The sequence below is a fragment of the Gossypium arboreum genome, chromosome 13 (assembly GCF_025698485.1).
Source record: "Gossypium arboreum isolate Shixiya-1 chromosome 13, ASM2569848v2, whole genome shotgun sequence".
NCBI lineage: Eukaryota > Viridiplantae > Streptophyta > Magnoliopsida > Malvales > Malvaceae > Gossypium > Gossypium arboreum.
The window spans coordinates 100936918-100952666 of NC_069082.1; the positions used below are offsets into that span (position 1 = coordinate 100936918).

The 15749-nt window shown below is 34.5% G+C and overlaps 1 protein-coding gene across 1 annotated transcript; it reads left to right on the forward strand.

The window, feature by feature from the left end:
• Positions 1 to 734: 734 nt before the first annotated feature.
• On the forward strand, positions 735 to 1328 carry LOC128286831 (uncharacterized). The gene is made up of 2 exons (XM_053024565.1): positions 735 to 848; positions 915 to 1328. The coding sequence occupies exons 1-2, from the start codon at positions 735 to 737 to the stop codon at positions 1326 to 1328; spliced, it is 528 nt and encodes a 175-aa protein (XP_052880525.1).
• The last annotated feature ends 14421 nt before the right edge of the window (positions 1329 to 15749 follow it).

Here is a 15749-nt window from a genome sequence, read left to right on the forward strand (position 1 = left end):
AGGACTACTACAAATTTTGGGCTAAATAATGACGGGGTATTGTGCTTCCGAGGTAGGATCTGTGTACCTAATTATGGGGATTTGAAGCTGTCGATTTTAAGGGAAGCGCATAGTAGTCCGTACACTATGCATCCTGGTGGAAATAAGATGTATAAAGATCTCCAAGAGTTGTACTGGTGGCCAGGGTTGAAGCGTGAGGTGGCCGATTCCGTTGCTCGTTGTCTAACTTGTAAGCAGGTTAAAGCTGAGCATCAGTTGCCTTCGGGGTTGCTACAGCCGGTTAAGATACTGACATGGAAATGGGAGCGAGAACGATGGATTTCATTAGTGGGTTGCCCCTGACACCCACTAAGAAAGATTCTGTTTGAGTCATTGTGGATTGATTGACCACGTCTGCACACTTCATTCCTATTAGGACAGACTTCTCTTTACAAAAGTTGGCTAAACTTTACATCTTAGAGATAGTAAGAGTGCATGGGATTCTAGTGTCGATTATCTCCGATAGGGATTCTCGGTTTACTTCTTGATTTTGGCAGAAGCTTCATGAGGTTTTGGGTTCACGAATTGACTTTAGTACTGCATTTCATCCTCAGAAAGATGGTCAGTCGGGGAGGGTAATTCAGATACTGGAGGATATGTTGAGGGGCTGTGTTATGGATTTTCGAGGTATTTGGGAAGAGTACTTGCTTTTGGCAGAGTTCGCTTACAACAACAGCTATCAGTATAGTCTTTAGATGGCACCTTATGAGGCACTTTATGGTCATATGTTTCGCACCCCTTTGTGTTGGACTAAGTTGGGTGCGCGACGTGTTCTGGGTCCGGAATTGATTTTAGAGACTGAGGATAAGGTTCGGTTGATTCGAAAGCGTCTGAAAGCGGCTTCTGATAGACAAAAGTCTTATGCTGATTTGAAGATGAAGGACATTGAGTATTCTGTGGCGGACTTGGTTTTCCTTAAGGTCTCGCCATGGAAGAAGGTTCTGAGGTTCAGTGACAAAGGTAAGTTGAGTCCCCGATTTATTGGGTCGTACCGAATTCTGAAACGAGTCGGGCCAGTCGCGTATCAGTTAGAGCTACCACCGGAGTTAGATTGCATACATGATGTATTTCATGTGTCGATGTTGAGATGTTACTGCTCTGATCCCACGCACATTGTGACTCTAAAGGAGATTGAGGTTAGACCAGATCTAACATTCGAGAAGGAGTCAGTTCAAATTGTAGATCGCAATGTTAAGGTTTTGCGTAGAAAGTCCATTCCTTTACTGAAGGTGTTTTGGCAGAATCATAACACTGAAGAGGCTACTTGGAAGCTAGAGTATTTGATGTGACAACAGTATCCTCACCTTTTTTGATCAGGTAAAAATTCGATGACAAATTTTCTTTAAGGGGGTAGAGTTGTAATGTCCCAAATTTCTGTAATTTTAGCTTTTGGGATTATTAAGCTAAGAAATATCGAGACTTTTGTTTTGAATCATTTTGGCATAAAATATATGTGGTTTAAGAGGTTATATGCTCTGGGGTGTATTTGGGAGGTCCCAAGTTCGAGCCTTAACTTGGGCTAAGTTTTGGTTTTTATTTGAATTAAGCTTGACTTTTGGTTGATGGGCTTACAAGAATTTATTGGTAGGAATTTAACAGAATGGGTCTGCTGGTCTAGTGGTTAAGTGGCAAGGGATTATGCCTGAGATCCCGAGTTCGAGTCGTGAGTGTGGCATTATTTTACTGATAAGCTGTGCCGACGTTTGAGTTGGACTAAAACACTAAATGAGGAGGTAGGGTTTATCAGCTGTTTGCCTAACCTGTTTTCCTTTTTCTTTTTGCTCTCTCTACCATTTTATTCTTTTCCCAAACCTCTTGCTGTCAAAATTTTATTTCTTTTATCCCTTTTCTTCATTTTTCTTTCTTTCGATTAGTTTTGGCATGCTGCTGGTGGTTCCATCTACTCGGTAAGTATGGTTTTGTTAAGTTGGGTGGTTTCTTTTAGAGGTCGTTTAAGAGGGATTTAATTTGTTGTTTAGGTAGGCAATCAAGGTTCTATGGATCACTAATTGGGGTTCTGAGCAGCAAGTAATCACTGTTATTCATTGAAGGTGAATAGATCTCTCGTTTCGGGATTTGTCTATTCTGAACTATTCGAATCAAGAGACTGAAAATGTGGCTTACGATTGACAATAATAGGTTCTAGAGTGTTCGAGATTGCGTTAGGCTTTAATCAAAATCAGGTGTATACTTTGCTTGCACAGAAAATGGGTTTAGGCAGAAGCCGAAATCGAAACTGTCGATGCCACACAGGCATGTGGTGTAACACCCCCTTACCCGAGACCATCACCGGAGTCGAGCATGAGACATTACTAAACTTATTTTAGCATTTAAACAAGTTCAAACAATTCTCGTAGTAAACTATCCATCTACGTCACAGTCGCTAAAAAAATCATATATTGAATTACAAAACTCAAAATCCAATCCTGTAAATTTTTTTTGAAACTAAAGTCATATATATACTTACTAATTTTTTTAAAGAATTTTTGATCAGGCCAATTAGTACAGTTTATTAGTTAAAGTTTCCCCTATTTCAGTGTTCAACTGCTTTGACCTCTATTTACTACGAATCACTTTTCTCTTTTTAAAAAATTCAAATAACTATGCAGTTTGTTTTTATTAAAAGTAGACTCAATTAGGAACCTATAGATATAAATTATGACTCCTAATTATTTTTGTACAATTTTTAGTGAATTTCTAAAGTCAAAATAGGGGATTCAGAAATTGCTCTGACCCTGTTCCACCAAAACTCAAATATCTCATAAAATAAAACTTATTTACCTGTTTTATTTCTTCCATATGAAAATAGACTTAATAAGATTCAAATTCATATTTTACTCACCATCTAATTCTGTCTCTACTATTTTTAGTGATTTTTCAAACTCACGTCATTGCTGCTGTATGATACTGTTTTATAGCAAATTTCACATTTTTATGAAATTCCATGATTTAGATAGCACATTAAGCATGCATAACACCATACATGATTTTTGATTAGCCATTCCAATGGCTAATCATAACTAAAAATTTCCTTATCACTCAATAGCCATATCATAAGATTACATACACAAAATGATTATCATGCTATACATGCCATAGTCAAGGTATACAAGCCACTATACCAAAATGGTCCACGGATAGTGTGAGCGATCCTCTGACCATTCTCGATTTCTGAGCTGGCTTGACAAAACTACAAAGAATGGAAAGGAGGGAGTAAACATAAATGCTTAGTAAGTTCACATGTAAATGGTAAGTAACATAATCATGCAATCCAACATAAAACATCATTTGTATAAACAACACCAAGACATTCATGTTACATTTGCATTTAATATCTTACTACGATTTCATCATACCAAGTTCTCAACCCGAGGGTTTAAGCACATACCTGTCAAATTTTCTCATAGGGTTTAAGCACATACTTGTCAAATTTTCTCATTCACCACACTTACCAACATGTCACCTTCGTTTTAGGCATTCTCCTTATTCACTTAAGATTCACCCATTGAACACATCGGAATATAATTCGAATACACGAATTTCATGCACGTAAGTGCCATACCCGCAGCTAGACAAACTCAATAGCCTGCAGAAATTATGTAGCCAAACTACCATGTAACCCACCCATAAGTGAACTCAGACTCAACTCAACGAGTTCGGGCGTTCGTATCCATAAGTGAACTCGGACTCAACTCAACGAGCTCGGATACCTAGTTACATCTCACGAACTCGGACTCAATTCAACGACTTCGGAACTCAAATATCCTAGTGACATGTCACTTGTATTCTAACCTATTCCCAAGGTTCAAACGGGCTTTTTCCTCAATCACACATCTTTGCCGTCTTCCACGGAATATCGAAATTGATACTCGGTAGCAATTCATATTTAACAAATAGCACATATAATTTGCATATTACTCAATAATAACCACAAAGCATAATATTTCATGATATTAATCATCATATCATATAAATATCATTAAATTACTTAAAATGACAATTATGTTACTACATTTACACATGAACTTACCTCGGTACAAAATAAAGAAATTTTGTAATTTAGTCCACAATCTTTTCCTTTCCCCGATCAAGGTCAATTCCACGTCTTTCTTGGTTATGGAGCTTGGAAGCTTGAAACAAACCCTAGCTATGGAGAACCCTTGAAATTTCGTCCTAATGAAGAAGATGGACATATTTTGCCATCTTTTTCCTTTTTTTTTAATCTTTTAATTACCAAATAACTAAAATTCCCTTCATCAAAAACTTTGGTTATTTCTACCTATGTATGTCCATTTTTGTCCATGAAAACCTAATGGTATAATTACCATTTAAGGACCTCTACTTCAATTATGCTCTTCAATTAAATCCTTTAACATCTAAAACTCATATATATCAACTTTTGCAATTAAGTCCTAATAGGCAAATTAGACATGCAATTCATGAAATTTTCTATCGATATTCTAACACATGCATCTAATCACTGAATAAATTATAAAAATTAATCAGAATAAATTTTTCTACTTCAGAATTATGGTTTCGAAACCACTATTCCGTTTAGGCCCTAACTCGGGTTATCACATGTAGATTGCCCGTGTGGAGGCTGTGTGATGATTCACGACCGTGTGATCGACAAGCCAGGTCATGCGCGTGCCACACGGGCACGACAGACACGGGCGTGTGAGGCTGGCGAGGCTGTGTGCGAGGCAGGGGCTTGACCAATTGGGCAGTGTGGGATACACGGACGTGTGGGCCACACGGGTGAACCACACGGGCAAGGCCAATCTGGGCTGTGTGAGCCACACGGGCGTGTGAGCCTGATTTGTTTGAAATGTTCTGTAAGGTTGTACGGGTCACCCAAGTCGATTGTGACCTGATTGTAGGGTTGGTAAGAGTTACTTAGACCCCTATACTCTGATTTGATACTAAGATGTATGTAAAAGCATGATAATTAAAGCATGTGTATCTGTTCTGAATTGATGATGATGTTATGATTTGATATCTGCACATGAGCATGCCTTATTATTTATGTTGCATTGCATTGGGTTAGGCATGTTGTTGAAGAGAAGGAATATTGAAAGGCTATTAGCCTGTCATCTAGCAGCTATGCTGCATATATCTGATACGTGCTGTATACGGTACCATTTAGTGTGTAGGTTTGGATAGGTTGATTTTATCCCCATACTTGGTGTGTAGGGCTGGGTGGGTCGATTTTATCCCCACATGGTGTGTTGGGTTGGACGGAGATGGTGTGCAGGGTTGGTGGGCATTACTGTTCTGATTGATATGCATGTATGACTGTATGGGCTAAGGCCTGGATATATCTGATAATGTTCTAAGTGGGCTAAGGCCTACACTATTCCTGTTAAGAGCTCAGGCTCGATTATGACTGTTTGACTGCTATCCGTTTACATGCATGCTTTACTGTGGGAATGTACACACTGAGTTTACGAAAACTCACCTCTTATTTTATTTATCTGTTACGTAATCCCCAACAGTAGGTGGATCGGTGCAGCGGAAGGGCTCGACAGTGACCACTGCTACATACACTTTGGTTTTAAAGGTTTTTAAAGTTTTTATTATTTTAATTGGTATAGTTGGGAGTAATTATGTAATTTCTGGTTTCAGACTGTTTGGTTTAAGTTCGGAATTTTGAAATACTGTTTACGAATTTTGGAACTGCAACTTTATTTGTTCTTAAGCTTCCGCGAACTAAGAAATGTTTTCAAGCAAATTAATCGATATATGTTTTCTGAGTTAAGTAAAAGGTGGTAACTGGAATGGTTTTTGGGTAAACACGATTTTAAATGCATTCTCATGTGACTTCGCTAGATTCGGCCATAACATCTAGGCCGAGTTTGGGGCGTTACACCATTGGCAATATTGGTTGTATGAAATTATACCATAAGTATATAGCTTAATTATGCATGATTTTGGTGCCTTGTTTTAGCTTATGCATATGCGCAATTTTGGTTGTAGGTATATGCATAGTTGGATGAGAAAAATGGCTTGTAAAATCACCTATTTTCGTCCACACAGGCAAAGACATAGGCGTGTGTCTCAGCCGTGTGTGGCACGGCCATGTGTCCCCTATAACTTTCAAAGGGTTGCAAGTCAGGCTATTACATGACCTGGAACACGGACTTGTGGCTTGGCCATGTGATCCAAATCAGTGAGTTACACGGGCACGAACACGGGCTGAGACACCGCCGTGAGACAGCTGCAGGTTTGAAAATTGTCATTATTTTCTGAAAAATTCTTTGAGTTTCTGATTTAGTCCCGACTTATTTCTAATGCGTATTTAGGGCCTCAAGGGCTCGTTTAAGGGACAATATGTATGTTTTGAATTGTTCTTAAAGTGTTTATTGATATGATTTGAAATGTTTGAAATTTATGTCTGTTTGATTTGAAAACTCTGGTAATGCTCTGTAACCCTATTTTGGTGACAGATATAGGTTAGAGGAAACCACTGGCATCTTTGAAAGCTATGAAAGCTCATTTGGCTATAGAAATAGATTGCGTAATTCTAGCAGAGTTGAAGGTCAAACTGACATTTCATCAACAAATTCGGGATGCTTAAACAATGGATGTTAAGTTAGAGCAAAAGGAAACATGTGGAAAATGGTTAACTGAGTGGGTTTACCATAATTGATGATGGGAGTTTGTACTTTTAGGGGAGATTATGTGTTCCCGATGATGTCAAGTTGAAACAAGCCATTGTCAATTAAGTTCCTAGTAGCATTTATGCACTGCATCCTGGAAGCAACAAGATGCATAATGATTTGAAACCATATTATTGGTGGACAAGTATGAAAAAAGACATTATAGGTTCATGTCCGAGTGTTTGGTGTGCCAACAAGTCAAAGCAGAACATCAGGCTCTTTTTGGACTGTTACAACTCATTTCAATTCTTGAGTTAAAATGAGAACAAGTCATCATGGATTTTGTGTCTGGGCTACCTCTGACACCGAGGGAAAAGGATTCAATTTGGGTTATTTTCAATAGATTAACCAATTTAGCTCATTGCATATTCTTAATAGTTGACTACTCTACAAAGAAATTGGTTGAACTTTACATTGCAGAGGTCATGAGCCTACAAAAGGTGTTTCCATCTATTATCTCTAACCGAGATCAAGGATTTACATCGAGATTTTGGAATAAGATGCATGAAGCTAGTCACAATTAAATTTTAACATTGCTTTTCACCAATAGACATATAGCCAATCGAAAAGAGTGATATAAATGCTAGAAAACATGTTGAGAAGTTGTGTTATTGAGTTTGAAGGAAATTGGGAAAAATATCTACCATTAGTTGAATTTGCTTACAAAAAAAGTTATTAGTCTAGCATTTGGATGATACCTTACGAGGCATTATATGGAAGAAACTGTAGGATTCCCCTATGTTGGATTGGATTAGGTGAAAGTAGGTCACTGGGACCCGAGTTAGTTTAAGAAACTCAAGACAAAGTGAGAATTATTCGTGATCATCTAAAAGCTTCTTTCAACTGTTAAAAGTCTTATACTAACTTCAAAAGAAAATACATTAAGTATAATGTGGGAGATAAGGAATTTTTTAAGGTATCGCCATAGAAGAAAATGCTTCAGTTTGGTTAAAAAAGAAAATTGAGCCCATGATTTATTAGACCTTAGGAGGTACTAAAACGTGTTGGGCTAGTAGCATACCGAAAGGGTTTACGCCCCTAAGTTATAAAAAATTCAAAATGTCTTCCATGCCTCTATGTTAAGGAAGCATAGGTCTAATCCTTCACAAGTTATCACTCCTGTGAAAGTGGAAATTCAACCTGATTTAACATATAAAGAAGAGCCAGCAAAAATTTTGGCTCAAGAGGAGAAATAATTAAAGAACTAAAAGGTTTCGTTAGTGAAAGTGCTCTAGCACAATCATATGGTTAAAGATTCTACTTGGGAAAGTGAGTAAGTTACGAGACAACAATTACCCAACTTTTTTTATTCAAGTAAAATTTGAGGATAAAATTTTTAGAAGAGGGAAGGGTTGTAACGCCCCAAAAATTATCAGTTTTCTGTCTTTGATATACTAAGAAATTTATTAGAATTTTGATATGAGAAATTTAGATGTAAATGTGACACCAAACTATTTAACCAATATCGTATCTCTTTTATTACTTCTTCTTTACTATGATTTATTGTTCTTAATTGTATCATTCAATTGTTGCAACCTAATGTTACAACCATTGTGCATTTTTAGGAAATAATGATGATTAAGATTGAAATATATTTTATATATTTTTCTAAGTACCCAAATATTATCATTTTTTTCATATTTCTCTAAACCCTTAAGATCTTCTAAAGCTAAACTCCATGGCTATGATTACTTTTACGTTAAGTTACAACACAAATCTATCACAAACATCACCCTTTAAGGCAAAACAATAGTATCCAAAACGACCATCATTATTCAATAAAAAAGAAAGAAGATGATGAAGATATTAGTGTATTAAGAGCTAACAGATACTTCAATGGAGCAAAAGATTCAAGTGGTGGTCCAAAAATAATCAAAATAAATCCAAGGAACTTGGAATGTATGAAAGGTGGAGTCAATCAAGAGCCAATGAAGCCAATAATACATAGAGGAGCCCTAAGTATTTGTTCTGAATCAAGCTAGAAAAAGTTTAAACCTACCAATTACACAAATTGAAATTTAAACACGACATTCGTATTTGTGCAGCTAGAATCTGTCTTTTGTAATTTGGTCTAATTTTAAATAAGTTTTCAAGAAGAAAAATACTTTTTACATAAAATTTTCAGTTAAGTTCATTTTTAAACTAAACCAACTAAAAAAAACTTGGTTCGATGTAGCCAATTTTATTTCAAGGTTGGTTCAATTTCGGTTTCGAAGAAATATAAAGTCAGTTAAGTTGATTTTTGTATTTTTCAACTGAACCAACTCAATGCTCACCCCTAGTGATAGGTGTCAAAGCCACCAAATATAAATTCCTACACTCTAACTTTTACATTAAATAGTAGTATAGAGTAATAGAGTTGATCCCACAAGGATTGGATTACTAATTTTCTTGTTTTCATTACCAAATTTCTGAGTCTAGGCAGCTATCGTGCCCTCGACCTGTGCGTGGAAATCGTAAAATAAATGAAAGGGAGAATTTAGTTGATGGAGAAAATAAATTAACACAAATATAATAAAATAAAAAAAACATATTTGAGATTGCAAAATAAAATTAAATCAATTAAATCATGCTAATTGGTATATGGAAGTGATTATTAATGGAAATGGTGGAAAGTGGAAAGGGAAAGGGACTTGGGAGGCAAATTAGCCAAAGTGTTGAAATGGAAAAGAAATGAATGGCAAAATGTAATATCCTGATTTTGGGCCTAGTCGGAATAGTGGTTTCGTGACCACAAAATCCGAGATACAAATAATTATTTTATGATTATTTTAAGGTCTATGATATGATTGCATGATTGTGTGAAAATTTCGTGAAGAAATTTTATGCATAAAGTGCTTAATTTGAAATTTGGGACTAAATTGAATAAATTGCAAAACTTGTGTTCTAGAAGTATTTTGCATAAAATTGAATTAGATTATTAATTAGAGGTCCTTAAAGAGTAATTTTACCAATTTCTAAGTCTATGGACAAAAATTAGGACATGGAAGGAATTTTGGAAAGTTTAGTAGTAAGGGCATTTTGGTCATTTAGGGGTAAAATGAATTAAAATACAAAATTAAAAGCCAATTTAGCTCATCTTCAACCCCATGGCCGAATATAGCAAGGAGAAACCATGGCTAGGGTTTTCAAGCTTCCAAGCTCGATTGTAAGTTCGTTCTAGCCTCGTTTTAATGATTTTTACGTTTTGGAGTCCCTAGCTCGATTTAGCTTATGCTAGCAATAATTTAACCTAGGGTTTATATTTGGAAAAATACCCATAGGTGAAATTTGTGTATTTTGGTGTTTTATGATAGAATATGAAGTTTTAAATTATGTTAGACAACTTGTGCTACTCGGTTTTAAGTGAAAACGAGCAAAGGGCTTAATCGGTAAAAATACCTAATAGTCATAAGTACATGTTAGAGTGAGAATTTGATGTTGCCATAGAAGGAAAAATAATCAGCATGTCATAAAACATAAGAAAATAGGCTGAATTTTAATTTACGAGCTTTGGGGAAAAAGTGTAAATATGCAAAAGTTTAGGGCAAAATTGTAATTTTTCCAAAATATGATTTTGGGTCAATTTGAATAATGTGAGTCCTAATTAGACTATATTTTAAATGATAGAGCAAGGAAAACTGAAATTGGGCTAAAATGGGGAAAATACCAAGTTGTGGACGAAATGGTAAAATAGCCATTTTAGCATACGAGGTAAGTTCATATGTAAATGTTGGTAACATAGTTATTATTTTAAATGTTTTAATGTTTTTAAATGATATGATAATTATTATGAAATATTATACTTGTGATAATTGTTTGATAATATGTCAAATTATGTGATATACTTGGAAAATGTGAAATACTACCGAGTATCGGTATCGGCATTCCGTAGAAGATGGTTGAGACACATGATTGGGAAAAAGGTCCCGTTGAACCTCAGGAATGGATTAGGATACAAGTGACATGTCACTAGGATGGTTGAGCATCCGAACTCGTTGAGTTGAGTCTGAGTTCACTTATGGATGCGAGCGTCCGAACTCGTTGAGTTGAGTCCGAGTTCCTGAGATGTAACTAGGCATCCGAACTCGTTGAGTTGAGTCCGAGTTCACTTATGGATGCGAACGCCCGAGCTCGTTGAGTTGAGTCCGAGTTCACTTATGGGCAGGTTACATGGTAGCTTGGCTACATATGTGGCACTTATGTGCAAACTTTCCATGTATCCGGATTATATTCCGATGTGTTCAACGGGTAAAGTTCTACTCAAATGGAGGAATACTCAAGATGAAAGGGACGTATTGGTAAGTGTTGTGAAATGGATACTTTGAACAGGTATGTACTTAACCCTCGGGTTGAAAACTCGATATAACAACAATATGGTAAGATGATAAATGAAAAGGTGATATGAATGTCTTGGTGATGATTATGCAAATGATGTTTTATGTTTGCTTATATGGTTATGTTACTTGCTATTTGCATGTGAGCTTACTAAGCATTTATGCTTACTCCTCCTTTTCATTCCTTGTAGTGTTGACAAGCCAGCTCGAAATCGGAAACGGTCGGAGGCACGCTCACACTATCCGTGATACCATCTTGGCATAATGGCTTGTATATTTTGAGTATGGCATGTATAGCATTATAATCATTTTATATGTATGGTCTTATGATATGGTTATTGAGTTGGTATGGAAATAGAAATGCTTGGTAATGATTAGCCATTGGAATGGCTAATCATGATCATATTTGGTATTATGTATGTCAAATTGCTAGCTAATCCATGGAAACCATGAAATAGGTAAAATTTACCATAAAATAGATTCAGACAGCAGCAGTGACATGAGTTTAAAAATCACTAAAAATAGTAGAAATGGAATTAAATAATGAATAAGTTATGGAATCGAATCTTGATGAGTCTATTTTCATATGGAATAAGCGAAACAGGTATATGAGCTATATTTTATAAGATGTTTAAATTTTTGTGAAACAGGGCCAGAGCGATTTCTGGATCCCCTGTTATGACTTTGGAAATTCACCATAAATTTTATAAAGATAATTAGAAGTCACGCTTTATATGTACAGATTCCTTATTGAGTCTAGCTTTATTAGAGACAAACGGCATAGTCATTGAAGGTCTGTATAGGGAGATATCTGATTCGTAATACACAGAGTTCAGAGTAGTTGAACCCTGAAACAGGGGAGACTTTAACTAATAAACTGTACTAATTGGCCCAACCAAAAATTCTAGAAAAAAATTAGTAGATATATATATGAGTCTAGTTTCAGGAAAAATTTACGGAATTGGATTTGAGTTTCAGTAACTCGAGATATGATTTTAAAGCGACTGTGATGCAGTTAGCCAGCTTGTCTGTAAATTTTAAAATGAATTGTATGAGCTGTTTAATTAATGAATTAAGTCCGTTAACACCTCGTGTTCGACTCCGGAAATGGTCTCGGGTACGGGGTGTTACACAAAATGCCAAGACTCACTAACGCGAAAATGGAGAAACAAAAATAAAGGAATTGTTTTATTCCAAAACCAAGTGTCTTCAAGTCTCACCAACACTAGGTATTGATACACATTACTCATGCTAAATTTAGCATGTTTATCCTAAAAATATCAACTAAAAATTAAAATTTAAAAATCAAAATTTAAACTAAAGATCAAATTCAAACTATTTATAAGATTTTGACAATTTCAAATATAATCTGATTTGAACCAGTCAACCACTAATTCTTTTAATTCTTTAATTTGACCATCCTTTTTGCTTTTCGTTCCAATTTAGTCCATTTTGTTTGATTTTGAACTTTAGCATACCAATTTCATTCTTGATAAGAAAAACACAAGTTTAATAGCATCTTATTCAAAAATTAGTCAAAAATAAATACATTAAAAGCACCAATTTAGTTAAAAATAAATACATTAAAGGCACCAACTTAACTTGCTATCACTTAGTTACATCAGCTCTCACGTCATTAATTTTCACGTTTTAGTTACTACACCACTTGCAATGTCATCATTTAATGGTTGTTTGGGGCTTCAATGGAAATCCTAATTTTGAAGACTTAATTGATTTGTAGTTTTTTTTTTATGCTCAATTGTGTGTAATTTTGAATTGGGGGCTCAGTTGATTTTTTTTTTTAACAAGGGTTTTGTTTACCATTTAAGCCAAAGAAGAATAATATGGTAAATACAAACATATCAAAATCCACATAAAATAGAAGAAATAATTAACGAGTAATATGTATATATATACTTATAGAGAAAATATTTGGTACATTGTCAAGTGAAGTTTTTATACTCTACAAGTAAGGATAGAGAGTTGACAAATGTCCTATTGGGATATAGCAAAATATTAAAAATACATATTTAGAAAAAGAGACACATGTCAATTTTTAAGATTACTTATGGAATAAAAATATTATACTATTAATGTATCATATACTAAAATATACTTACAATGCCCCGAATACTTAAATTTTATTTGAGAAAAATGATGAAACTTATGAATTGATAAAAATAATCAAATTTGGTCACAATGGGACTTGAGCACGCAACCTTCAACTTATATATATTCAGTTCTATTTATTTTATGGTTGACATGGCTTATATATACTATATAGTAAAAAAAACAAAAAATATAAAAAATAGAACACTTAAATATTTAATTATACTTATGGAGATTTATATATATATATATATATATATCAACATTCATTTAACACATTAAAAGAAAGAGAAACATTCTTTATTACATGCAATATTTAAAAACTAAGCGAATGGTGAAATCAATCAAATCATCTTTTGAAATATGAAGGGTTTGAAAAATGGTTGAGCAAAAAAATTAGACCTATTTGAAATATGGGTTAAGCTTAGACTTCAATATTCAAACCCTAAGTTGACCTGACCTAACCCATTTTCAAGTTTATATGTTTTTTTTTTATTCTTTTCTGTAAAGAATAATAATAGTATATTAATAATCAAGAAATCAAGATAAATCCCAAGACTAGTGCCAACAGCTGTGGATCAAAGCTCATGATGAATGCACAAAGAACGTCTTACGAAGGTCAATTGATTAAATGGGCTCATTTGACCCACCTGAACTAGCCTGAGAGAATTTTCAAGAGAATTCTCATCTTTTGAGAGCAAGGTTGACTTAGGCAAATTTGAAATAAAAAAAATCATCTAAAGTCATGCAATTGGCCAGACTTAAGTTCTAGCCCCGTAATATTTGGTGTAACATCCCAAAATTTAGCTTAAATTTTTTGAGAAATTATTTCAAAGATGAGTAAATATCCTAGTGGTTCAAAGGAAATAAGGAAGCATAGAAATTAGATCAATGTCCCAAGTTTGAATCCTTTCTGTAACATTCCAAAAATCGGGGGTTAGTAGAATCGGGTTTGTGAATCGAGAGAGAGTAATCATGCCTTAGTTTTTTAAATTAACTTAGCATTTTTAGGAAATAAATGAGGTATTGGTTTGTTGGTTAAGTGTTAGTGTAACCTTTTTTGAAATCCAAGTTCAAACCCCTTCTCTTGCATCATTTTTTTTTTTTTGCAAATTTTGCGTTAAACCCTAGCATGTGACATGTATTGCTTTTAAAAGAAATATTAAAAAATCATTTCAAGAATGAGGAAAAGGCCTAATGGTTAAAAGAAATATGAGAAAACATGAAAATTAAATGAGGTCCCGAGTTCGAATCCTTTCCCTTGTGAAATAATTAAATTTTGCAAAACCCTTTCTTAATGTTTGTGCCATCAATACCCTTGAACCCTAAGTATAAATACAAATTTTTATTGTATTTTCAGCATTTAATTCAATTTTTCCCTACCCTAGCCGTTCACCCTCTTCCTCTCCTCTTTTCTCTTCAATTTTCTTTCTTTCTCCCATTGTTGTCGTCACCTACACCTCCTATTTTATCATCTCTTTCTTCTTCTTTTTACATCAATATTGTGCACCATCTCCTTTACTATATTTTTTTAATTTATCCTCATCTAAATCAGCTCAAAATATAAAATCTTGAACCCCAAGATCGATCCCAAACATTGCCAAGAAAGTGCCATTGCCGTTTCTCTTGACTAGCTTAGGTAAGGTCTCTTCTCTCTTCAGTTTCTTAATAAATCTTGTCCATTAAAGACCTAAATTTCCATATCTAGAATTTGGGGGAATTTAAATGATTTCAAAGGTATTTTTTCATAATTTAATGAGATCTCAAACCGTTTTAAAATTCAAGTCCAATTTTGGCCACCATGGGTGGTGGTGCATGCGCCTATGTGCAAGAAAGGGGGTTGTTCTGTTTCATGGTTCTTGCCTATATTTTTCCAGAATTAATTTAAGTTTTTGAAGCCTCCTAATCATATTTTAAACCCATTTCAATTATGGAAAAACATTCTTGATCGATTGGCCATTCGGATCCCACAAATCGTGAAGTGTAAGTGCAATTAAGGGTAACTAGTTTGTTATTTCGACATAGTTGTTGGTTAAAAGTTATGAATTGATTAAATGAAGGAATTTAATCATTAATTATATACTTATTTTCTAGTATGTTATTGAATTAGGTGATGACCCAAATGCCTCGAATCATCCGTAAAGGTGAAGAACTATTGTACGTACGGTTTACATCGAATCTAACTAGTTTGGATTCATAAAATAGTTATAATTTCAAGGATTGGTTTGAACTCATAAGTGGGTGTTTGGGGGTTTTTTTAATGGTAAATTTATTTAATTTATACGGAATTTTGGTTTTGGTTCGTTTAAGGAATTATTAAGGAAAATTGAAAGATTCGCTAGTGTGCTGTTAGGAAGCGAAAAATAAGGTATGGGTCCTAAACTCATAAAATTGTTTGAAAATGTTAAATATCATGTTACATTTGATATATTAGCTTTCTGATTGGATTGGCTTAATAGCCAAATTATCTATTTTTTGAGTGGCCAAACCAGGTATGTTTTGAGCCTTAAAGGACTGACATGTTTGCAAAATTGCTAGTTTGATAGCATGAATGTTTGATTGAATTTGTAATTGCATATTTAAGTTATGAGATATGAAAATGTTTGACTGAATGATATAATGTGTT

What these genes read in the sequence shown, in the direction of transcription:
- LOC128286831 (XM_053024565.1), top strand. Translation starts at nt 735, where the DNA reads ATGGCACCTTATGAGGCACTTTATGGTCATATGTTTCGCACCCCTTTG. An exon ending in TTTTAGAGACTGAGGATAAG is followed by an intron (nt 849 to 914) that starts GTTCGGTTGATT and finishes GCTGATTTGAAG; the next exon opens with ATGAAGGACATTGAGTATTC.